This window comes from Rhipicephalus microplus, chromosome X, assembly GCF_043290135.1.
Source record: "Rhipicephalus microplus isolate Deutch F79 chromosome X, USDA_Rmic, whole genome shotgun sequence".
Classification (NCBI taxonomy): domain Eukaryota; kingdom Metazoa; phylum Arthropoda; class Arachnida; order Ixodida; family Ixodidae; genus Rhipicephalus; species Rhipicephalus microplus.
In genome coordinates, this window is record NC_134710.1 from 145,769,217 (window position 1) to 145,794,562 (window position 25,346).

At 47.9% G+C, this 25,346-nt stretch overlaps 1 protein-coding gene across 1 annotated transcript in view; it reads left to right on the plus strand.

Moving 5' to 3' along the window:
* Positions 1–25,346, plus strand: part of LOC119177005 (snake venom 5'-nucleotidase) — an 82,296-nt gene that overhangs the window by 32,968 nt on the left and 23,982 nt on the right. Inside the window, exons 8-9 of the mRNA XM_037428347.2 lie at positions 161–326; positions 22,472–22,567. Of these exons, the coding sequence (XP_037284244.1) occupies positions 161–326; positions 22,472–22,567 (262 nt within the window). The remainder of the gene's footprint in view (positions 1–160; positions 327–22,471; positions 22,568–25,346) is intronic.

Consider the following 25,346-nt stretch of genomic DNA (forward strand, 5'->3'; position numbering starts at 1 on the left):
TGTGTATCATTGTGTTTATGAATGCACTGCATTCTTAGTGCCATATCCCATCTATATTTGTTGATGTATGATTGTGTTTATGAATGCACTGCATTCTTACTGCCATATCCCATCTATATTTGTTGATTGAAGTCCTTATTTGGGTATGTTGGGGATATAGGTGAATGGAAAAAACATTGTCAAGAGTGGAACAGACTTTCGACAGTTCTCGCACATCACCCTCACATTCACTGCATCGGGTGTGACAGTAGATATTACTGAGGTTAATGTCACATCTGATTTTGCTGAAGACCCGGAGCTGAGGGAACTTCTGTCCAAGTATAAAGGTGAAGTACTTCTTTTGTTCAGTTGGAACAAAATATTATTAATTGAGTATTGACCATTCGATCTTTGGTGTTTGTTGCAATGCTATAAGGGTACATGCTTGAGAGATCCTCCAAGGCTACCAGGTGTATGAGAATCACTGCATCGAAATGGAATGAGGAAAAAGACAAGAATGAGAAGAAAAAAAAGTTTGGCTGGAATGGAAACATTCTTATAATATTTTTGGGTAAATCAAGATATAATTATTAAATTTTGGTTCAAAATAAAATTTCCCAATACAAAGTAATATTAGCACTAAGAGTGATTATTCTTACACTGGGAAATCATAACTAAAAGCTACATTGCTAATTAGGTTAACTAGTAAATGCACTGTAATAAACTATAGTAATTGTTTATTGCTGAAAAATTGCCGAGTCCTACAACAATGAATATGCCAAAGATCACAAGGTTAGATTGTTACTTTATTTAACTTAAATGCATTATTCAGCTTTTTGAACAAGTAGGCTGTTAAAGAGAGCAAAATTGGTCTTTGTCATCGAATACATTCTCTTTGACAGAGGTAAATAAGTAATTCATCTTTGCTGAAGCTTTTGTCGTCTAACTTTTAAAATGTTTCTTATCAAGGCGTGGAAAGTTAGAGAGTTATGTTATATATATATATATATATATATATATATATATATATATATATATATATATATATATATATATATATATATATATATATATATATATATATATATATTGTGAGCGCTGACTATGTACATCATCTTCATCTGTATGACAATACCATTGTAGTGATCATCATCGTATGTCACGCGGGCTGGGTCTCTTTGGCTCGTGCACCTGGATTAAAGAGATAACCTGGGTTCTGCCGTACCGGACATGGTCTCATAAGTGGTAGAGCGTGCTTTGGTTCCCACGTCCTCCTGCTCTACCCGTCACCCCTGGAGCTCCGATCTGGTCGACGGTTGTGCCCTCAAGCAACAGCGATGGCAGAACCCAACGCGTCCGCTGCTGCAACCGCTCCTTCTCAGCCACTTAGGCTTCACTACACCGTGAGTACCTCTCATCGAGACTTTCTGGTATTTTCCGGCCTTCGCAACGAAGACATCGAAGAATGGCTGGACAGTTATGATCGAACCAGCGTGTGTAATTATTGGGACGAGGCGCACAAACTGTGCTACGTTCCTTTTTACCTTGATGGCGTTGCTAAAACCTGGTATTACAACCACGAGAGCAATTTCTCCGATTGGTTGGCCTTCACGGGGCATCTCCGTCAGGTATTTGGCACATCTGCAGGATGCTCTGCGGTAGCGAAACAGAAGCTCGCAACCCGCATCCAAGGGGATGACGAATCACACAAGACCTACATTAAAGATGTTCTGGCTCTCTATCGCCGAGCACAAAATGACATGACGGAGGCGGAGCGCATCCGACACCTACTGAAAGGTATCAACTCTGTGGCCTTCAATGCTCTCGTTATCCAGAACCCAACTACCGTTCGCGACGTCACCACCATATGCCAACGCATTGACACGCTTTATTCCATGCGCCTTCCACACGACTCCTGCGACGCTCGCTTTACCGGGCAGCATGAAATGCGAGCCTTTATCCGCACAATTGTCAGAGAGGAACTCCACGGCCTTATTCCAGGCAACCCAACCATTGTGTCTGTCCACCCGCCTCCTCCCAACCTGCGTGAGATAATCAAGAACGAACTGGCATCAATGACAAGCGCTGCACATGCCCCGTCTCCTGTGCGCTATCCGGTGCCTTGGTACGCAGAATTTGCATCACGGGCCCCGGCACCAGTTCCAACCGTGCCTGCGGACATCGGATGCGACCATGTGGCTGCGATGGCAACGCAAGTGCCAAGGCTACCCCACTATTTTACATGGCGTCCTTCGCGCCCCGTCTGCTTCTACTGTGGCATAAGGGGTCATATATCCCGTTTCTGTCGCCGCCGTCAGCAGGATGAACGTCGTGGTTATCCAGCTTACGAAAGAGACTTTGCCCCGAGACCCTACGAATACGATCCCGCACCGTATCCGTCCACATCCCGTCCGTCGCCGACCCCTCCACGGTCTCAAGCTGGACCTCATCCTTCTCATTCATCTCGCCGCCGTTCTCTATCATTGTTTCGGCGTACGTCATCACCCCTGCGTCCCGCGCCGATTTCTCTGGATTCGGAAAACTAGAAGGTGCAGTTTCTGGAGGGAAAACTGCTTGTTGTCGAAACGTTACGACTCCTTCGTCTCGCCCAGCTAATTTACTGCCTATTTGTGTGGAAGGTGTTTTTGTTGATGCCCTTATAGACACTGGAGCCGCCAGTTCGGTAATTGATCGTGAATTGTGTTTTCGCCTGCGTAAAGTGCAAACTCCTTATTCCGGTCCCATGTTATGCGGCGCTAATGACAGTCCGATTTGCCTGACCGGATTGTGTACTGCTCGTGTTCTCATTGATGGAAACCGTCATCACGTACGATTGGCTGTGCTGTCTTCGTGCGCTCATCAGATAATCTTAGACTGGGACTTCTTGTCAGCTGCATCGGCTGTAATTTCGTGTGGTCAGCCCCTCATTCGTATTACGGACACTGAGCTTTCCTCTGCTGCCGACCTTTCGTCGCCCAACCTTGTCACAGCTGCGGATTTCCTCCTGCCTCCCGGACAAGAACGTGTCCTTACAATCAAGTCACGAGACATTCTAGATGGTGATGTTGTGGTTCTTCCTTTCCAGCGCTGTATTTTTCGAGGGATCACCATCGCATCTTGTTTAGTGCGGTTCTCACGTGGTCATGCAAGCATCACCGCCTGCAACACGACGCCAGAACCGCTACTTCTGCCAGAGGGGACCACTGTTCCCAGCATTACCGAAGAAGCCCCCGTTTGTGTCGTCACTGGTTCATCTGCTTTGTCATTCTCAAAGTGTATGCCAGCTGAAAATCCATCTCCTGCTCTCAAGGCCACTTTGTGTGAACATCTCAACCCAACGCAAACTGATGCCTTACTAGCGTTATTAATGAAGCACAAAACATGCTTTGACGTTTGTTCCGATGGTCTGGGTCAAACAACAGTGGCCGCCCATCGTATCGACACCGACGGATCCCGTGTCATTCGCCGCCGCCCTTACCGTGTGTCGGCTTCTGAACGCAAGCTTATAGAAGAACAAGTCAACGACATGCTCGCGCGCAACGTCATCAGGCCTTCGACAAGTGCATGGTCTTCTCCTGTCGTACTAGTCAAAAAAAAAAAGGATGGCTCGGTACGGTTTTGCATTGATTACAGATCACTCAACAAAATTACTCGTAAGGACGTCTACCAAATGCCTCGCATTGCCGACGCTCTTGATACTTTACAAGGTGCCGAGTACTTTTCAAGTCTCGACTTGCGCTGTGGTTATTGGCAGATTCCAATGCACGAGTCTGATAAAGAGAAGACTGCGTTTGCTAAGCCAGATGGGCTCTTTGAATTCAATGTGATGCCTTTTGGCCTGTGCAATGCCCTAGCCCCATTCGAACTAATGACAGACACGGTACTGCGGGGATTAAAATGGAAGACCTGCCTTTGCTACCTGGACAACATTGTCATCTTTTCCTCCAGCTTCTCACAGCACCTGGAACGGCTAGACGAAGTCCTTACGTGTTTAGCTAAGGCCGATCTCCAGCTCAACGCTAAGAAGTGTCGGTTTGCCAGTCACAGCATCAAGGTGTTAGGTCACGTCGTCAGTAAACATGGCGTTGAGCCCGATCCCGACAAGGTTGCCGCAGTGCTGCACTTTCCTACACCAACCACACCCAAAGACCTCCGCAGCTTTCTTGGCTTGGCGTCGTATTTCTGCCACTTTGTGCGTGATTTCGCTACTATTGCGGCTCCTCTGAACAAACTTCTAAACACGAGCGCACCCTTTGTCTGGTTAGACGACTGCGAAGCAGCTTTTCACACCCTCAAGCGATGCCTCACATTACGGCCAGTGCTTCACCATTTCGACCCTGCTGCACCTACTCTGCTACACACTGACACAAGTGGACTTGGCATTGGTGCTGTCCTTCTTCAGCGGAACCACGCTTTCGAAGAATAAGTCTGTGGCCTACGCGAGCCGTACTCTTTCACCTGCTGAGCGAAATTACAGCATTACTGAGCAAGAGTGTCTCGCCATCGTGTGTTCGTACAAAAGTTTCGCCCTTATTTATACAACCGGCACTTCACAATAGTGACTGACCATCATGCTTTGTGTTGGTTATCATCTCTCAAAAATTTGTTGGGACGCCTTGGCCGTTGGTTACTACGATTGCAAGAGTATGAATACAGCGTCACATATAGGTCGGGTCGACAGCACCAAGATGCCGACGCTTTGTCACGTTGCCCGCTCTCGCAAAGCGCCGAAGTGTCATCTTCCATCTGTTCGTCACCGCCCACCAAAATCACTAAGCAGGCAGCTGCTAGTTCAAAAGAGTTCATTGCCTCGGCGGACCTTCTTTCGTCCACAGATCTCGCTTCGCTCCAACATGCCGATACCTACTGCCGCACAATCATCGATCGGCACACTGGCTTATCGCGTGCTCCAAACAGCCGCCTATGACGACAACTTGCCCGTTTCAAGCTTCAAGATGGAACATTATGTCGGCAAATTTACCATCCTCTCGGTAACCAATGGGTTCCCATCATTCCTCACTCACTTCGTCTGGAAGTCTTACAGGTGTTTCATGACGACGCGACAGCTGGCCACTTAGGGTCCCACAAGACTTATGACCGCCTCAAGACTCGCTGCTTTTGGCCTGGCCTCTCCACTTCTGTCGCCAAGTACGCTTCCTGTGCATCATGCCAGCACCGCAAACGTATCACTGTCTTCCCGCGGGACCATTGCATCCGCTGCCATGCCCGTCCACTCCCTTTGAATTTGTGGGCATAGACTTATACAGACCTCTTCTGCTTACGCCAGCCGGTCACCGTTGGATTGTTACTGCCGTGGACCACCTTACTCGCTACCCGGAGACGGCAGCTCTTCTATCTGGTGCTACCTCTGAAGTCGCCGATTTTTTTCTTCGAGCCATTATTTTACGACATGGCGCACCGCATGTGCTTCTTTGTGACCGTGGCAAGACATTTCTTCAACACGTTCTTGCTGAAGTCTTCCAGGCCTCTAACACCATCCACAAGAACACATCAGCGTATCACCTAGAAACTAATGGTCTGACTAAGCGTTTTCACCGATCTTTGTTCGACATGCTCTCCACGTACGTTCACCCGTGTGCTCAGATTTGGGTGCATGTTAAAGAACCCCAGGTGGTCTAAATTTCCGGAGCCCTCCATTACGGTGTCTCTCATAATCATATAGTGGTTTTGGGACGTTAACCCCCACATATCAATCAATCAATCCACGTACGTTCAACCGGATCACAAAAACTGGGAACTATACTTCCTTTTGTCACGTTCGCATATAATACTGCCATACAGCGTACGGTGAATTACAGCCCCTTTTTTCTCGTTTATGGACGTCTACCGACTTTTGTTCTGGACACCACCTTTTTGTCCACATCTTCTGTTCCATGTTCATATCTTCCGGAAGAGTTTGCCGCTCGCGTCGCCTGCTGCCGTGAAATCGCCGGCGCAAACACTGCTACCATTCAGGAGAAGAGAAAAATCGACATTGATGCAAAGCGTCGAGTTGTTTTGTTCCACCTTGGCGACGAAGTGCTTTTGTGGACACCTGTTCGTGCACCTGGGCTCTGCGAAAAATTCCTTCACCGATATCTTGGTTCATACACCGTTCTGGAACGAACATCCGAAGTCAACTATCGCATTCCTCCTGTCAAGGTGGCTCCTGATCGTCGTCACAGCCACACCGAGATCGTCCACGTCTCTCGACTCAAACCAACCCTTTCTAACTTGCTGCCCTCTTTCGCGAAGGGAGGAAAGTAGTGTGAGCGCTGACTATGTACTTCATCTTCATCTGTATGACAATACCATTGTTGTGATCATCATCGTATGTCACGCGGGCTGGGTCTCTTTGGCTCGTGCACCTGGATTAAAGAGATAACCTGGTTACTGCCGTACTGGACGAGGTCTCCTAATATATATATACACACACACACGCACATGCACGCGCGCACACCCCCACACACACACACGCACGTGCGCGGTGGCAAAAGTGGCTGTAGCATTGCAAATGGGTCGATCCTCCTTGAGATCGGTAACAATGAAAGAAGCGTTTATTTCGACAGTTTCGGCCATAGTCTGGCCTTGAAACTGTCCAAATAAATGCTTTCGTTGTTATTGTTCTCACGGAGGATCTACTTCACTATATCATCATCATTACCATTATCATGACTACGTCCACTGGAGGACAAAGGCCTCTCGCATGTTCCGCCAATTAACTCGGTCCTGTGCTTGCTGCTGCCAATTTATATCCGCAAACTTCTTAATCTCGTCTGCCTACCTAACCTTCTGTCTCCCCCTAACCCGCTTGCCTTCTCTGGGAATCCAGTTAGTTACCCTTAATGACCAGCAGTTGTCCTGTCTACGTGCTACATTTCCGGCCCATGTTCATTTCTTCTTGATTTCAACTATGATGTCTTTAACCCCAGTTTGTTCCCTAATCCACTCTGCTCTCTTATTGTCTCTTAAGGTTACACCTACCATTTTTCTTTCCATTGCTCGCTGCATCGTCCTCAATTTAAGCGACCCTCTTTGTAAGTGTCCAGGTTTCTGCTCCGTAGCAAAGTACCGGCAACATACAGCTTTTATATACCTTCCTCTTGAGGGATAGTGGCAATCTGCCTGTCATGATTTGAGAGTGCTTGCCAAATTTGCTCCACCCCATTCTTATTCTTCTAGTTACTTCAATCCCGTGGTTCGGCTCCGCGGTTATTACCTGTGCTAAGTAGACATGATCTTTTACAACTTGAAGTGCACTATTACCTATCTCTAAGCGCTGCTCTCTTCTGAGGTTGTTGTACATTACTTTCGTTTTCTGTAGATTAATTTTAAGACCCACCTTTCTGCTGTCCTTGTCTAACTCTGTAACCATGAGTTGCAATTCGTCCCCTGAGTTACTCAGCAATGCGATGTCATCGGCGAACCACAGGTTACTAAGGTACTCTCCATTAACTCTTATCCCTAACTGTTCCCGTTCTAGGCCTCTGAAAACCTCCTGTAAGCACGCATTAATTAGCATTGGGGAGATTGTATCCCCCTGCCTTACACCCTTCTTGATTGGTATTCTGTTGCTTTCTTTATGAAGCACTACGGTAGCAGTTAATCCCCTGTAGATTTCTTCCAGGATGTTTATATATGCTTCATTGACGCCCTGATTCCGCAGTGTCTATGACTGCTGATATTTCAACTGAATCAAACGCCTTCTCTTAATCAATGAAGGCGATGTAAAGTGGTTGGCTGTATTCTGGGCATTTCTCTATTACCTGATTGATAGTATGAATGTGGTCGATTGTTGAGTAACCTGTTCGAAATACTGCTTGTTCCTTTTATAATAGTGAACTGAGATGAGTGAACTGAGTGAACTGTTATTCGAGACCACGTAGGAGCGTAGGCCTAGCCAGCGAAATTAGCGACGTCCGGGCCGAGCGTCTCGTGCTTAGCACTGACAATGTGTTCGCCGAGCTTTGCATGACCCACTACATTCATCATTACATATTTTCCCCTCGCTGAAGATGGTGCCAAGTAAGTGTTTTAAGGTGTCGTGAGAACAAGTGGTTCGTGGTACGGATTGAGGCGATCCACATGTACGATGTCACGGCCTCAGCGGCGCAGGTCCACAGTGGCTGTGAGGGGTTCGATGAGGTAGTTAACAGCGTAAGTTTGTTCTATGATGCAATAAGGTTCATGGTACCTGCTGACAAACTCTGTAGAGGTACCAGGAGCAGCACTGGGGGGAACTCACAGCCAAACAAGAGAGTTTGGCGAAAACTGGTAGTTAGATCATGTCATGACGAAATTTCTGTAGCCCTTGTTCTTGTGTTGTAAAGGTGCGAGCTAATTGCCGACATTCTTCCGCATATCGCGCGGCTTCGGAAACTGGTGTGCCTTCGGATGAGTCCGGTCGGTAGGGGAGAATGTTGTCGATTGGAGATGATAGTTCTCAACCATAAAGTAAAAAGAAAGGAGAAAAGCCTGTCGTCGCTTGAGGTGCAGTGTTGTAAGTGTACGTTACGTAGGGAAGGATAAGATCCCAGTTGGTGTGGTCGGAGGCGACATACATAGAAAGCATGTCGCCAAGAGTACGGTTGAAACGCTCGGTCAAGCCATTTGTTTGTGGGTGATATGCGGTAGTACAGCGGTGAATCACATTGTATTCTGCAAGAAGTTCTTGAATAACATCCGCGAGAAAGACGGGGCCTCGGTCGCTCAAAAGTTTACGTGGAGCGCCGGGACACAGAACAAAACGTTGCAGCAGGAAAGACGCAACGTCACGTGCCGTCGCGGCTGGTAGAGCGGCCGTTTCTGCATATCTTGTGAGATGGTCGATCGCTACAATAATCCAGTGATTCCCAGCTGATGTGTATGGTAGAGGACCATAAAGGTCTATTCCAACCTGGTCGAATGGTAGAGGACCATAAAGGTCTATTCCAACCTGGTCGAATGGTTGCATTGGGCATGGTGGCGGCTGCATTGGTGCAGTAGGACGGCTAGGATCGTGCTTGCGGCGTTGGCACTCTGTGCAAGATCGAATGTACTTTTGAACGAATGTGTACATGCCGCGCCAATAAAACCGGAAACGTAGCCTGGCGTAGGTTTTAAACAAAACGGCGTGCGCACACTGCGGATCGGCATGGAAAGCAGCACATATGCTGGCACGGAGATGCCTGGGTATGACGAGTAGTCATTTCCGACTGTCAGGGTGGTAGTTGCGGTGATAAAGTATTCCATCACGGATGGCGAAGTGAGAGGCTTGTTGGTGTAGTGCTCGAGATGGCGGGTGGGCGAGTATTTCAGATAGGTAATCCATCAGAGACGCAATCCACGAATCTTTGCGCTGCTCCGCCGCCATGTTAATGGGTCCTGATAGTGGAAGGAAGTTGTCTTGGATGGAGACACTTGCAATATCAGTAGAAACAGGCGAACGCGAAAGAGCATCGGCATCGACGTGCTTCTGGCCTGAGCGATAAATGACACGGATGTCGTACTCCTGGAGCCGTAAAGCCTATCGTGCCAAGCGTCCGGAGGGATCTTTGAGGGAGGATAACCAGCAGAGCGTGTGGGGGGTTGGTAACAACATCGAAAGGGCGGCCGTACAGATAAGGCTGAAATTTTGTAATGGCCCAGATAATCGCTAGGCATTCTTTCTCAGTTACCGAATAATTTGCTTCTGTTCTTGTAAGAGTGTGGCTCGGGTACACAACAACATATTCTTGGTAACCAGGCTTCCGTTGGGCGAGTACAGCAGCAAGACCGATACACTAGCATCTGTGTGGATTTCTGTGGGAGTGCTTGAATCGAAATGACGCAGTATGGGTGGTGTTGTAAGCAGTTCATGGAGCTTCGCAAAGGCGCTGTCGCAGGCTGGAGACCATGCAGATAGATTGCGGTCTTTCTGAAGTAGGTCTGTCAGAGGCGCCACGATCGAGGCGAAATCTCGGACGAAGCGGCGGAAGTATGAGCAAAGCCCAATGAAACTACGCAGCTGCTTGAGAGACACAAGCCTCAGGAACTCGCGAACAGCACGTAGCTTAGCGGTGTCAGGAAGAACGCCATCCTTCTACACGACGTGTCCGAGAATGGTCAGCTTGCTTGCTCCAAAGTGACACTTCTTCAAGTTGAGTTGGAGGCCTGCTGCAGGGAGGCAGCATAGAACCTGTTCCAAGCAACGAAGGTGCGTGAAAAATCGGGCGAGAATACCACTACATCGTCTAAGTAGCACAAACACGTGTTCCATTTGAGGCCTCGTACGATAGTGTCCATCATGCGCTCAAATGTTGCCGGTGCATTGCATAGGCCGAATGACATCACGTTAAATTCATATAAGCCGTATGGTGTTACAAAGGCAGTTCTTGGCCTATCATCCGGATTCATGGGCACTTGCCAGTACCCAGAGTATAGATCAAGGGAGGAAAAGAACTCTGCGCCTTGTAAAGAGTCGAGGGCGTCATCGATTCGAGGCAAAAGATAAACATCCTTTCGTGTTATTTTGTTTAGGTGACAATAATCTACGCAAAAGGGTATCTTGCCATTCTTCTTTTTAACTAAAACAACCGGCGACGCCCAAGGACTGTTTGATAGTTGAACGACGCCTCACTTTAGCATGTCACCTACTTGTTCATCGATGACACAATGTTCACTCAGCGAAACACGGTATGGTCGCTGCCGTAGTGGTGGGTGATTACCTGTGTCGATCTGGTGGCATACGGTAGATGTTCGCCCTAAAGTAGCGCTGTGACTGTCAAAAGATGGCCGAAACTTGTCAAGGAGGCTCAAAAGCTCACACCTTTGTTGTGGGTTTAGACCTTTGTCGATGACACGGTTGAAAATGTCGGTAGTGGAAGGGTCATTTACGGAACTACAGGAGAGGGCGCTGACTTCCGATGGTCCATCAGGAACGTCAAGTGTAGCGATGTTTTCGAATGATTCTATCGAACCGATACATTCGCCTCGAAGCAGCGTAATCGTGAATGGGAACGGATTCTCCACAGGCACGTCAGTCGCACCACCTTGAAGAGTAAGGAGAGCGGTTGGGAGCGGTGATAAGTGGCGATGAACGGAAGCAGCGGAAGGCGTGAAAAATGCGGTAGCGTGGACCACGGCGGAACACGACACAGGCGCGAAGACAGTAGTGCGTGGAGGGATCTGGCTGTCGTCACTAATGACCAACTTCGCGTAGGAAGGGCGATCGTGCGCTGGTAGTGCATCACCAAGGGGACAAAAGACGAGTTCGGCACGGGCGCAATCAATGACGGCTTGGTGATGGGAGAGTAAATCCCAACCTAAAATGATGTCATAAGAACAGTGCAGGAGTACTATGAACTGCACTGTGTAGGGCACTCCTTGAATTACAAGTCTGGCAGTACACGCGGCCACAGGCTGCACAGGCTGTGCAGTGGCCGTATGAAGACATGAGCCCAAGTAAGGCATTGTCACTTTTTGAATTGAACGGCAAACTTTTTCGGCGATGACAGAAATTGCGGCATCAGTATCAATAAGGGCAAGTACTGGTACACCTTCAAGAACGGCATTAATTACATTCGGCGGCGAACGAAGAGAGCTTGTGCTTTGCGACGAGGACGCAGTTCTTGCCTCGAGAACTGCGTCGTTTAGTTTTCCGCGTCGATTGTAGGGGGGCGTCGGCGCATCGAGGAGGGCCACTGTCGACATGGAGAAGGAGATCGGCGATTAGGAGCTGGTCGGTGGCGAGGAGCGTACAATTCGGGGTCTGGAGTGTATTGAGTGTACATGTAATCGTTCTCATATGGACGTGGGTTTTCACATGAGTGGAGTGGGCGGCGGCGGCACAAACATGCTACGTGTCCAGGTAGACCACACGAAAAGCAGATCGGTCGGTTGTCGGCAGTGCGCCATGGATTATGGACTCGGCGGACTGGAGGTCGTGGCGGCTGGGCGGCATAAACAGGAGCAGGCAGTGAAGGCGGCGCTTGGAATGTCTGTGGTCGTGGTCGTGCTGCTGCTTCGGCTTACGTCAATGGTGCATTGACTGGTGGCACCAGCTGCGGAGGAAGGACCTCAGACACTTGATCTTGTATAATAATCCGTAAAATAGGGCTAAGCGGCGCACTGCGCTCCGGTAGGCCGGAGATGAGAGAGAGTTGACAGGCAGTTTTTTCTTGCACGAAATCTTTGATCTGCAAGAGGAGGACGGGGTCTTGCAAGGGAGTTAAGCCGGACATCGATTCTTGATGTGGGACAGCACGGCGGGTGACGAGACGTTGCCGGCGGAGCTCATCATAGCTTTGGCAGAGCTCGGTAACTTAGGCGACAGTAGCAGGGCTTTTTGAAATAAGCATCTGGAAGGCGTCCTCGTCGATACCCTTAAAAATATGCTTGATGCTGTCCACCTCTGTCATGTTCGCATCGACGCATTTGCACAAGTCAATGACGTCTTCTATGTAACTTGTGAAATTCTCACCAAGCACTTGAGATCTCGACTGAAGGCGCTGCTCCGCACGAAGTTTGTGGACAGCAGGATGACTGAAGACGTCGCTGAACTTTGCCTTGAATGCTGTCCAGGTGCGAACGTCGGTCTCATAGTTCCGAAGTCACAAGTGGGCAATGCCACTGAGGTTAATTCCGACAGTGGCCAGTCTCGTGGCTTCGTCCCATTTGTTTAAGACACTCACGAGTTCGTAAGTAGCTAGCCAGTCATCGACGTCATGATCGTCAGTGCCGTTGAATATGGGAGGATCCTGTGACGGACTGCGCTGGAGCACACGATGGCCTGGGGAGCCACAGGGGGAGGACTTGTGGCAGATGCAGTGGTCATGACGGCAGGTCGAGTTCGGCTTTGCAACTCCAGGATTGCAAGGAGACCCTGCAAACTCCACCAATTATAATAAAGAACTGAGACAGTCAAAACTGTTATTCGAGATCAGGTAGGAGCGTAGGCCTAGCCAGGGAAATTAGCGACAACGTCCGGGCCGAGCGTCTCGTGCTTAGCACTGACAATGTGTTTGCCGAGCTTTGCATGACGCACAACATTCGTCATTACACTTTGGTTGATTGAATTCTAATGTTTTCTTAACTCCGTTAGCACTTACCTTTGTAAATAGCTTGTATACTACGGAAAGCAAGCTGATCGGCCCTGTAATTTTTCAAGTCCTTGTCATCTCCTGTCTTATGTATTGGGATGATGTTAGCATTCTTCCAAGACTTTGGTACTCTTCCCGTCAGGAGACACCTCTTAAACAGGGTGGCTAGTTTTTTTAACACGATCTGTCCTCGATCTTTCAGCATATCTGATGTTACCTAATCCTCACCAGCAGCTTTGCCTCTTTGCATGCTCTCCTAGGCTTTTCTGACTTCTATCATTACTGGTGGGGTGTCATTTGGGTTACTCCTAGTTTTTATAGTATCAAGGTCGTGGTTGTCCCGGGTACTGTACAGATCTCTGTAAAACTCCTCCGCTATTTTAACTATCCTATCCGTATTTGTAGTTATTTTGCCTTCTTTGTCCCTTAGTGCATACATCCGATTTTTGCCTATCCCAACTTTCCTCTTCACTGCTTTGACGCTTCCTTCATTTTTCAGAGCGTGTTCAATTCTCTCCAGGTTATACCTTCTTTAATCATATACGTTACGCTTGGTAACCAACTTCTAAAACTCTGCCAGTTCTATTTTGTCTGTTGTACTTGAGACTTTCATGCTTTGACACTTCTTAATGAGATTCTTTGTTTCCTGGGAAAGCTTGCCAGTGTCCTCTCTATCTACCATGCCTCCAACTTCCACTGCACACTCCGTAATGATACTCATCAGATTATCATTAATTGTATCTACGCTAAGGTTGGTTTCCTCAATAAGAGCCGAGTACCTGTTCTAAAGTGAGACTCTGAATTCCTGTACTTTCCCTCTCAGTGCTAGCTCATTGATTGGCTTCTTGCGTATCAGTTTCTGTCGTTCCTTCTTGAAGTCTAGGCGAATTCAAGACCGTACCATTCCATAGTCACTGCATCGTACCTTTCCAACCACTTACATATCCGGCACGATGCCTGGGTGTGCACTCATTATAAAGTCTATTTCATTCTTATTTTTGCCATTAGGGCTCCTCCATGTCCACTTATAGTTTCCTGGTTTTCGTTAGAAGGCATTCAAAATTCGTAAATTATTGCATTCTGCAAATTCTACTAGTAGCTCTCCTCTGACATTTCTAGTGCCGATGCCATAATCTCCCACTGCCTGGTCTCCAGCCTGCTTCTTCCCTACCTTTGCAATAAAGTCTCCCATCAGTATAGTATACTGTGTTTCTGCCTTACTCATTGCCGATTCCACATCTTCATAGAAGCTTTCAACTGAAGCGTCATCATGGCTGGATGTAGGCGCGTAAGCCTGTACCACCTTCATCTTGTATCTCCTATTGAGTTTATTTACGATACCTATCACCCTTTCATTAATGCTATAGTATTCCTCTATCTTGCCAGCTATGTTTCTGTGAATTAAGAACCCCACTAAGAACCCCACTCCCAGTTCTCTTCTGTTAGACATCATTTTGGGCAGTAATTTAATAAGTTAAATAATTCATTTTTAGTTAGTAGAGTAATGCACTTACGTAAATAGGAGAATTGAAATTCTTCATGCGAGAAACTCATTACATCTTTGAGATACAGAAAAGGGGGTCTCTGTTAAATACTGTGGTGTTACGAAATTCAGGCAATGAAACCGAACCACCAATGAGTGCAACCAGAAGACTAGAATGACATTATTGTTACGATTACAGAGGTGCAATTTTTCCCCATACGTTAACATATGTGCATCATGCGTGCTTTATTGCAAGTGCCACCGTCACAATGAAGTTGGTGGATGGTTGATATGACAACGCTCACTCACTCTGGATGTCTCAGACAAATATGGCAGTTATGCTCTTCGCGTATCAGTTTTGGTTTCACCGCTGTATTTGGGAAAATTTCATTACTTTGCAATAATTGCTAAAAACCATTTTGTCAAAATCTCAAAGCTGAAATGGGTTCTTTGCATGAAGGACTTAAATTCCCCCATTTGACTTAACCACATTACACAACTAATTATAAAGTTAAATAAATTTTCTTAATTACTGTCCTAAATGGTGTCTCCTATCTTATTAAAATGTCTGATACTACAGAGAAAGCAGTTGTGAAGACAGCGAGCAAATAGCGCCTTTTGCTGATTTTTAAAGAATATTGGACACGTTTCTTGAAACACCATATATATATATATATACACAGTTGAGCTCGCTTATAACGAACCTGAGCGTGACGCGGCATCCGTTCGCTGTATCCCGAAGTTCGTAGTAAATGAAACACAGCTTTTAAAAAGTTGCGAGTGAAAACAAACTTTTTTTGCCCCCAAAAGTCCGTGATGCACGTGTTTCGAAGAGCAGAAACGATAAGGGCGGTCTCGAGTTCATTTTAAACGGCAGGCTGCTCGTTCGCCGAGGCACGTGGCATAAGCTGCATGGGGCGCTAACTCCAAGGCTTCGTTGTTCTCGCAATCCGATTCCTCCAAATCGCTCTCGCCACGTGCTTCATTCGCAATGCCCCAATCCGTGCATGGTTCGGCAGTGTCGGCATCATCATCGGCCGTAATTAAATCATTGCAACACATGTCCCATCCGCTCTCCCAGGTTGGAGTCGACGACGCGCTGCCACAAATTGCCGCCGCAGTGGTCCTGTTCGAAAGCTTCAGGCTCGGCATCGGGCCCGACAATCGACGAAGTCAGCCTCGCGAAAATAGTTTCGCGCACATGCAACCGTCACCGCCGCCCACAAAATATTCACCATCTCCTCAGCTGAATACTGGGACGCCTGAAGCGGCAAGTTGGCTGCCAGGTGGTCAACAGCTATGAGCAAACGCTCCGCAACGCGGCACCTAACACGCGGATTACGCTCAAGCGAAGCGGTCACACTTTCAACGTTTTGTTGAGCGGCACGAAAAAGCATCCTAGTCCTCCTGTCGGCCATCATGACCACACACACACCAAGAGCGAGCAAGACGCGCACACGCGTGGAACAGCTCTGGGCGCGTTTCCAGTCGGAAAACGAAACTAATTCGAGCCAGCGTGGCAGGCGTGGCAGAGTAGTGGAGACGGGCGAAGGGGTTGTGATCAAGAGAGGAGAGCAGACTTGCGAGAAAAGGGCAAGGAGTTGCGATAAAGCACGGGGGAATGAAAGATTCCTTCCTCTGTGCGATAAAGGATAAAGAGAAAGGAGGATGCCGCGGGCGAACGACCTTGAAAACCAAAACACACGGGAAGGAGGCAGGTTGGGAAGCTTGCTTGAAAGGTACGCGAAACTCGCCCGTAGAAAAACTTGAAGAAAAGAGTGCCAGCGCGCGCAGAAGTCAAAGCATGGCCGCCTCGTTCGGTGCGCGCGGCGACGTTCGAAGAACCGGCGGCCGTGATTAAAAAAAAATCGTCTTTTTGCGCCGGCGCGTTTGCGTGGCCTCACGAACTTCGATATTTCGCGATTCATTCCGCGCAAATTAACAGCCGTTTTCGCGCTTCCGCACGCGCGCAGAAGGCATGCCGAGCCGAGTGCGCAGTGAGCGAGAACAAGTCCTAAACACGAAACGAATTGCAAATTATCAGAGTCAGTGGGGTAGCGTAGGCGCGTGCACTAGACGCAGACTATCAGATAAGTCGGTGGCCGACGAAGTTGGCAAATGGTCTGGTCACTCCAGGCCGGTGTCGCCAACGACAGTACCAGCGATCAGACACAGGGTACGTGGCCGACCGGTCTTCGAAAGATCGATGGCAGTGTGAAAACACGGGCCTCGTCTGGCAATGCGGGGGGCTCAGAGTAGCAGGCGACAAAGGACGAAGGGGTGTGTAACAAAAAGCGGTCGGGGAGAGCAGCAACTAGAGGGGTGCGGAGGCAGAATAGGCATTTAACAATAAGAATGTATGGGCACCTCGCGGATGCCTGATCGGTGGTCGAAATTAGTTTCCCGGGAAGTCGGCAGACCGCTGACTCAGTTCGCTGTAACCGATCAGCGGCACTCGGAGATGTTCGTTGTAAGTGCGATTTCATGCCATTGAACCAATGTATTGTTATGTGGAAAATAACAGTAGTCAGTCTACAGCCTCAACGCAGCTCACCGACAATGTCCACTTCTTTACTCTCAGTCTGAGGCACCTCCCTTGGGTATGTCCCACTATGCCCTGTTTCAGTCAACTGAAATCACGTAACACGACCCCCGGTGGCAAAAGCGCCGACCTGGCGAGTTTAAGGGGCCGCAGCAGGAGCAGTGTGGTAATGCTTGAGCCTTGATACCTGGACGATGTCTCTTGACAGCAGAGCAGAGGAGGTTGACGGATTATCAGGGACAATTTCATATGTAGTGTCGGTCACACATGGGTATGGGCCCATGAAACGAGAGAGAAGTTTTTCTGAAAGGCCTGCATGTCGCATAGGAGACCAAAGAAGAACGAGGGAACCTGTTGGAAAGTGTTCGTCGGGATGCCGCTCGTCGTAACAATGCTTCTGAGAGTCTTGGGACGCCATTAATCTGCTGCGGGCAAGCTGACGAGCATGGTCAGCTCGGGTAATAGCGTCGTGTGCATATTCAGAAGTAGACTGCGCAGCGGCTGGCAAGAAGGTATCCAACGGAAATGTTGGTTCGCATCCTAACAGAAGGTAAAATGGCGAGTACCCAGCAGTGTCATGCTGGGAGGAATTATATGCGAACGTCACGTAGGGTAGTGCAAGGTCCCAATCACTATGGTCGGCTGAGACATATTTCGATAGCATGTCTGTCAGGGTGCGGTTTAAATGTTCTGTAAGCCCGTTTGTCTAGGGATGGTACGATGTCGTGAGCTTATGTTGGGTAGAGCAGGAATGCAGGATATCGTCAACCACTTTCGAAAGGAACGTACGGCCTCGGTCTGTCAGCAGTTGACGAGGGGCTCCATGCACTAAAATGAGGTTGTGTAGTAGAAAATCAGCGACGTCTGCAGCGCAGCTTGTTGGCATGGCTCGCGTAACTGCATAATGGGTCGCGTAATCCGTAGCCACTGCGACCCACTTGTTTCCGGAGGTGGATGTTGGGAAGGGACCGAGAAGGTCCAAACCAACACGGAAGAATGGCTCCGATGGGATGTCGATGGGCTGAAGATATCCGAAGGGAGTCCCGACGGCTTTTTGCGACGCTGGCAAATTTCACAGGCGTTGACATAACGACGTACAGAGCGTGAAAGGCCAGGCCAGTAGAAGCGGCGGCGCACACGGTCATATGTGCGAGAGACACCAATGTTACCGGCGGTTGGCACGTCATGGAGCTCACGTAGGACTGTGGAGCGCAGGTGCTTTGGGTAGGTCGTGACCATTGGGCGATAAATTACGCCGATATAAGGTGTGGTCCTTTAAGGTAAACATGCGAACAGAAGCGTCTTGCGGTGAAGATTCGAGCCTTTGTATTAGGCGGCTGATATCCAGATCGCGACGCTGCTCGTCCCCGAGATGAAGCAGCTGGGAGATGGAAAGGACGCAACCCACATAATCAGTGCTCGTAGGATCGCAGTCGGTCACAGGGTAGCGTGAGAGACAATCCACATCTTTGTGCAGTTTTCCTGATTTATACACTATGGTGTAAGAATACTCCTGGAGGTGGAGTGCCCAGCGGGCGAGACGACCTGTGGGATCTTTGAGGAAGGCGAGCCAGCAGAGCGTGGTGGTCGGTGAGAACTCTAAATGGTCGGCCGTATAAGTAAGGGTGAAGTTTCGCGACTGCCCACACCAGCACTAGGCATTCGCGCTTTGTGATGGAATAATTACGCTCCGAGGGGGACAGCAGCCTGCTGGCATTAGCTATCGCGCGATGCTGCCCACGTTGTCGCTGAGCCAACACAGCGCCTATTCCGTAACCTCTGGCATCGGTGCGGACTTTGGTCGGTTTCGAGGGTCGAAGTGAGCCAGCACAAGAGAAGAAGTGAGCAAAGTGGTCAGGTCGGGGAATGCTGCTGCTTGCGAGGGACCCCAGGTAAACGTCTCATCTGGTTTGAGTAAATCTGTTAGGGGCCGAGTGATTTCCGCGAAGTTCTTGATGAACCGCCGAAAATAAGAGCGGAGTCCCACAAAGCTGCGGACATCTTTGGCAGTTTTTGGCACAGGAAAGTCCTTCACAGCTCGAACTTTTTTTGGGTCCGGCTGTACGCCACAAGCGTCAACAATATGTCCAAGTATTGTAATGCGACGGCGACCAAACTGGCACTTGGATGAATTCAGCTGAAGGCCGGCGAGACGGAATACATCAAGAATTTTCGACAGTCTCTCAAGGTGCGCTTCAAAAGTGGGAGCAAACACGATCACGTCATCCAGATAACAAAGACACATAGACCACTTGAATCCATGGAGCAGGGAGTCCATCATTCGTTCAAAGGTGGCGGGGGCATTACATAGGCGGAAAGGCATGACTTTGAATTGGTAGAGGCCATCGGGTGTTACAAAAGCCGTCTTCTCTCGGTCCATGGGGTCCACGGCAATCTGCCAATAACCAGAATGAAGATCATTGGAAGAAAAGTAGGCGCCACCATGGAGGCAATCAAGGGCGTCGTCAAGTGGGGCAGAGGGTATGCGTCTTTCTTGGTGATGTTGTTAAGGTGGCGATAGCCCACACAAAATCGCCACGGTCCGTCCTTTTTAACTAATACCACCAGGGATGCCCAGGGACTGGAGGATGGTTCAATAATGTCCTTCGCTAGCATCTTGTGCACCTCCTTCTGAATTATGCTCCGCTCAGAAGCAGACACTCTGTAGGGACGGCGGGGAACAGGGTTGGCATCACCTGTGTGTATGCCATGCTGGACAAAGGACGTCTGCCCTAGAGGTCGGTCGCCAAAATCGAAAGTATTCTGGTAGGCCTCAAGAAGATGTTGCAGGGCTTCAACTTGCGAAGGCGAAAGATCAGTGGCGATTATGTCTACAATTTGACGGCTGCCCAAATGTGTTGCGAGTGATGTGCGCTGCGGTGAAACAAGGGTGTCTAAGGCAAGCACTTCAATTTGTGAATCGAGCAACGGACACAGGTGGACCACGGAAATGCCTTGTGGAAGCACATGATTCATGTAGCCTAAATTTACAAGTGGTAGACAAGTTTTGTTATCTGTGATGCTGAGCACCGTATAGGGCACTGAAACATTGTGCGCAAGGAGTACGTCGGTGAGAGGCGTAGCGTAATAGTCACCGTCGGGCACAGCTGGTGAGCACAGAAAATCGACGTACATCACAGTTTTGGAGGGTAGGTGAACAAAGTCGCTGCCTTGTAATCGGCATGTAGCTTGGTACGGGGCGTCACTGATTTGTGGCAGTTCTAGGCGGACACACTAGTGGAGCAATCAACCAGAGCAGAATTGGCGGCAAGAAAATCGAGGCCTAGTATGAGGTCATGGGGACATGTTGCAAGCACGGTGAAAAGGACGACCACTTGATGACTGGCTACGGTAAGTTGAGCTGTGCACATACCGACGACAGGGACTGTTTCGCCATTGGTCAAGGGGGGCGGGAGGACCTTCTTCATGCGACGACGAAAACGCGAACTCATAATACAGGCGTGACCGCCTGTATCTATCAAAGCTTCAACAGGTGTGCCATGAACATATATTTCTAGGGTGTTCCGGTTCAAACGTAAGGGCAACAGAGGATTTTTGGGTAAGGTTGACAGGGCAGCTTCACCTCCAGAAGCTGCACAGCCTAGTTTTCCGGGGACATGCGGCGGTTAAACGATGGCGAGGAAGAGCGGCGACGCGTATTTGAACGAGAAGAGCGGCTTTGAGGCGGTGGCGACGACGGGATAGGGTGGCCGTAATCCTCAGGGGCAGTAAATGCTGTAGGCTCAGTGCGGGTCGGATAACGGTGGTTTGGTGGACGGAATGAGTTACTGTAAGCAGGGTACGAGCCAGAAGACATAGATGGCCATTGGCTGCGGCAGTAACGCGCGATGTGTCCTGCGCGACCACAGCGGAAGCAGATTGGCTTATCATCAGCTGTTCGCCATTCAGGCGGGTTCCTGGTTCGAATAGAGTACGGATGGCTATGTCTCATGTCCACAGAAGCTATCGAGGGACCAGTATTATCCAGGGTGGGTGCAGTGGACAGGATATCAAGGTTAGCGAATTCCTGGCGGACAACAGCCTGGATCAAAGCGACAGCTGGCGTTGAGGCGTCGGGCAACCTCGGTTTGTTGGTAGCCAAATAAGTGGCCTCGAGTTCACGTCGGACGATGCGCGTCACATCTTCCGTCGTAGACGGATGACAAGGAGTGGCTTCGCAAGACGACGTTGCCACGGTGTTGGGTAGGCGCTGGAACTGCTGCAAAATGCGTCGACTCTTCGGCAGCTCGAGACGCCGGCACTCTTTGATCACGGCGTCGATGGTCGTTACGTTGGTAAATACAAGCAGGCTGAACGCATCGTCGGTGATTCCTTTTAAAACTTGCGTAATCTTGTCGGCCTCAGTCATGTTGGGATCGGCCCTTTGACACAACGCTAAGACGTCTTGAATATAAGTCAAGTAGGGCTCAGTGGACGTCTGTGTACGTACGGCCAATTGCTTTCGGGCATCAAGCTGTTGACCAAACGGGTTGCCAAAGAGGTCGTGGAGCTGTTGTTTAAACATTTCCCAGCTTGTGATTTCGTGCTCATGGGTCTCAAACCAGATGCGAGGGGTCTTGTTAAGATAGAAAATGACATTCGCAAGCATAACGGTTGGGTCCTAGTCATATTGCTTACTGACGCGCTCGTACATACTAAGCGACTTGTCCACATTCGCATTTTCCTCTCCAGTAAAAGTACCGGAATCATGGGGTTGCGTTAGAGCAACGTGCCGGGTTGCTGTCGTTGCTGAGGTAGGTGGCAAAGCCGTACCCTCACCTGGAGCCATGGTAGCAGGCTTAAGGAGGCGTCCACTGCGTAGCTCCATTGTCAGAAGAGTACCCAGCACCTCTACCAAAATGTTACGTGGAAAATAACAGTAGTCAGTCTACAGCCCCAATGCAGCGTCCACTTCTTCACTCTCAGTCTGAGGCACCCTCCCTTGGGTATGTCCCACTATGCCCTGTTTCAATCAGCCGAAATCGCGTAACAGTATATCTTGACGGTCACGCAGATATTGTTCGTTTTAAGCCAAAGTTCGTTTTAAGTGGGGCCGTTATATGTGGGCTCGACTGTATATATATATATATATATGTATATATATATATGAAGTGTGTATTAAGAAATGTGTCGGGAAATGAAAGAAGTGACATATATATCAGACAGGTAGTAGATTGTAGCCTAAACTAGGCTTCCGGGAATATTCTAATATGAATTAGACATTTTCTATTAATAATAGTCAATAGTCATTGTATGCCACATTATAGTTTTCTCCAATTTTTGCTGTCTTTATACCAGCATATGTTTTAATATACGCTAAACGATACTTATCTGTCAGTGTCTGTGAAGGCTTAGCAAATTCAGCTTCCCTTTTGTATTCTTGATTTATTTGGGGTGTTATGCTTTCAGATGTTGTGCAAGGAAAAATGGATGAAGTGATTGGGCATTTCGCCGTTGATTTGGATGGTCGATTTAGCAGCATCAGAACTTCGGAGACAAATTTAGGTCAGTGGTGTCTTTTTCTTTGTAATTTAGTGTTTGCTGCTATTTATAGGCCATTGTCGAGACAAGAAAAATGCCATCTGTGTCTAAAGAAAGTCTACTAGGCGTAAAGTAAAAGATCCTAAAAGCTAGCATTGTGCATGTTAGTGAATGAATGGGGAGGGAGAGAGGCCGTGCTGAAAAATAAAGAATAATTAATTCCATGGCTTAGATGGCACTGGCTAAAACTCAGTAGTGCAACTACTTACTAAAAATTCATGTACATTTGTTCTCAATAACTTTGTAAACCATGGGTGCACATGGCCACTGGCATGTGCATAATGTTGCGCACATGCAATACAGTGGTGCCTGCTGTTAAGAGTGCAGCAGGGCATACACGCAGATATCTTTACTTGCTTGTTTGATCATTTGTTTGTTCAGCACTGGTGTGTACACCATTCACCATACTTTTTGCTGCCACAGCTAGTACGTAGCTTTGACGACGTAGCAGTGGCACAGCAGCATATTTAATTATAGAAGCACTCACTAGCACCACCAATACAGGCAACTGCCATGCAACAGTCATATTAACTCTTTTGTGGGTTCATCTATATTTTTTCTTATGATAACAGAAAATATACCTGTGTAAAAGCTAAATAACTTCCTTGAAGATAGTATGGAGCATTTTTGATCAAAATACGACCATTAGTTTACAAGGGAAAAAATGGGACATATCTTTCCCATTGATTCATGATGTGTTTCAGAAAAAGTGGGAAAACATTTGTCCCATTGTCTCATGAGCACTCTAGGCTTTAATCATTTTGCCAAATTTTTGGCACCAAAAGGCTTGAAGCAAGTGGTAAAAGCAAGTGCACTGCAAAAGCAAATTCTTGTGCAGGTGATTTCTAGCTGTGGTACAAAATGTGTGCCTGCACCAGTTGTGCTGCATCAGCAGCTCTGTCTGACTTGTTTGCCTACGTTAACAATTTATGCCCCTTTCTGGGTTTTCTGCTGGTGTTGATAAGGATGAGCATTTCAGTTATGCCTGAATTTCTGTTCATATATAAAATTGCAGCTATGAATCGGATGCCAGCCATATCAGTGTGGTGCTGCCAAATGCACAGAATCCTGGGTGATTCCACGTAAGATCGAACAAAGCATGGCTGGTCAACCTCTTAAATTTCTTTCAATATTTTATATATAGTTGCCTGATCAGTGGAAAGAAGAGATCCGCAATTGGTTTCACTGTCAAAAATTTTTTCGAGGCACAGTAAATCAATAATGACGGAGAGGTGGAGCGCCACGCTTACCTGCTCTGCTGCTTTTTTCGAATTTGGCGATGGATTATACAAAATATATTAAAGCTAAGTTCCTCAAGTTTGTTTGACTACATATAGGCATACTGGCACTCATACTCAATTATATTTTGATTTTTTTAAATAAAGATTCTGAAATTTGGCCTCAAAAACTTTTTTCTGCCTAGTTTGCAGGCTTTCATTTCACAAAGTGCCTATGGCAGAGCGATGAAAATTCCACATAGTTTTCTAAACATGCTTATTCATAAAACTGCCAAAGTTATTATTAAGAGCACTTTTCTCTAAAAGGATATAATTGGGCTAACTTCAAGAAAAGAGCATGCAAGGGAAACTTTGATGACGGTTAAAAAGAACATTTTCGATATATTTATGCTTTCTCCCACTTATTCTATTGCACATTCGCTTTCACAATCAAAAAGACATGTTGAAATTTATGGTTTCACTTGCAGTTATGGCCCATAAAAAAATGCCCTTGCGCAAAAATAGGATATTAAACAACACTCAACACCATGACAAACAAGGTAGTGTCGCTAACACCTGACTCACCATAAGGGCCCCCGGCAAACGGCCCGCGTTGCCGTGCACCGGGGTTCCCACTGCGAGAGAGTACCGTTCGCGCCAAACGCCACCAGCCGAAGAACCTCGCTTAACTTTCTCTGCTGCCACCAAGGCTTGCCTTCTGCCAGGGGTCGCCGCCAGCGCTACCGCATCTAACACAATGCCACCTACCGCTGAATCGCCGTGACACCAAAATATGGCTTCTGCGCGACACACGTTCGCCAAGTGGCGCAAACAACTTTACAAGTGGTTTAATAAAAGTATTTTCACAGTTTATAGTAAGGCAATGCAAGGAACTGCTTTATTTTTCATCCAAGTATGAATGGACACGATTGTCAGCCAATATACTGCTAGAATGTTTAAAGAAAATTTATAGTTTCGTAGTATAACTATTACTACCCAAATTCAGAAAAGAAGAAGCGTACCACACATTTAAAGCTTTAGCAAAATTGCACGCAGAGAAACAACAGCTCTGAAAATTTTTCTACTCAACCAAATGATTTTCATTGAAACGTATCACTGATACCACATGTGGTAAACAGGGGAAGCAGTTTTTGGATTTTCCTAATGTTTCTGACCTACAGCAGCAGAAAATCAGAGCGCTGATAGCAATGTGCAGTGATCATAGGCGTGCGCAGGGTTCCCCTTCAGGGGAGGGGGGGGGGGGGGCGAAGTTTTGTCGGAGTGCTCCCTCTTCCCTATTATGTCAGTCTACATGGCTGAATTTGCACACACCCCCCTCCGAGTTGGAATGCCCCCCTCCCTCTTGTTTCAGTGGGTGGGGCTGATTTCGCGCCCCCATTTTTAGGTGTCTTGTGCGCTATAGCTGTGGCGGATGAAGCTTTTACCATAGAAGGAAAAGTGGAACATATTAATTTGCCTCATTATCCCCCAAAGGGTCAAGTAGTCTGGTAAAGTGATTTTAATTT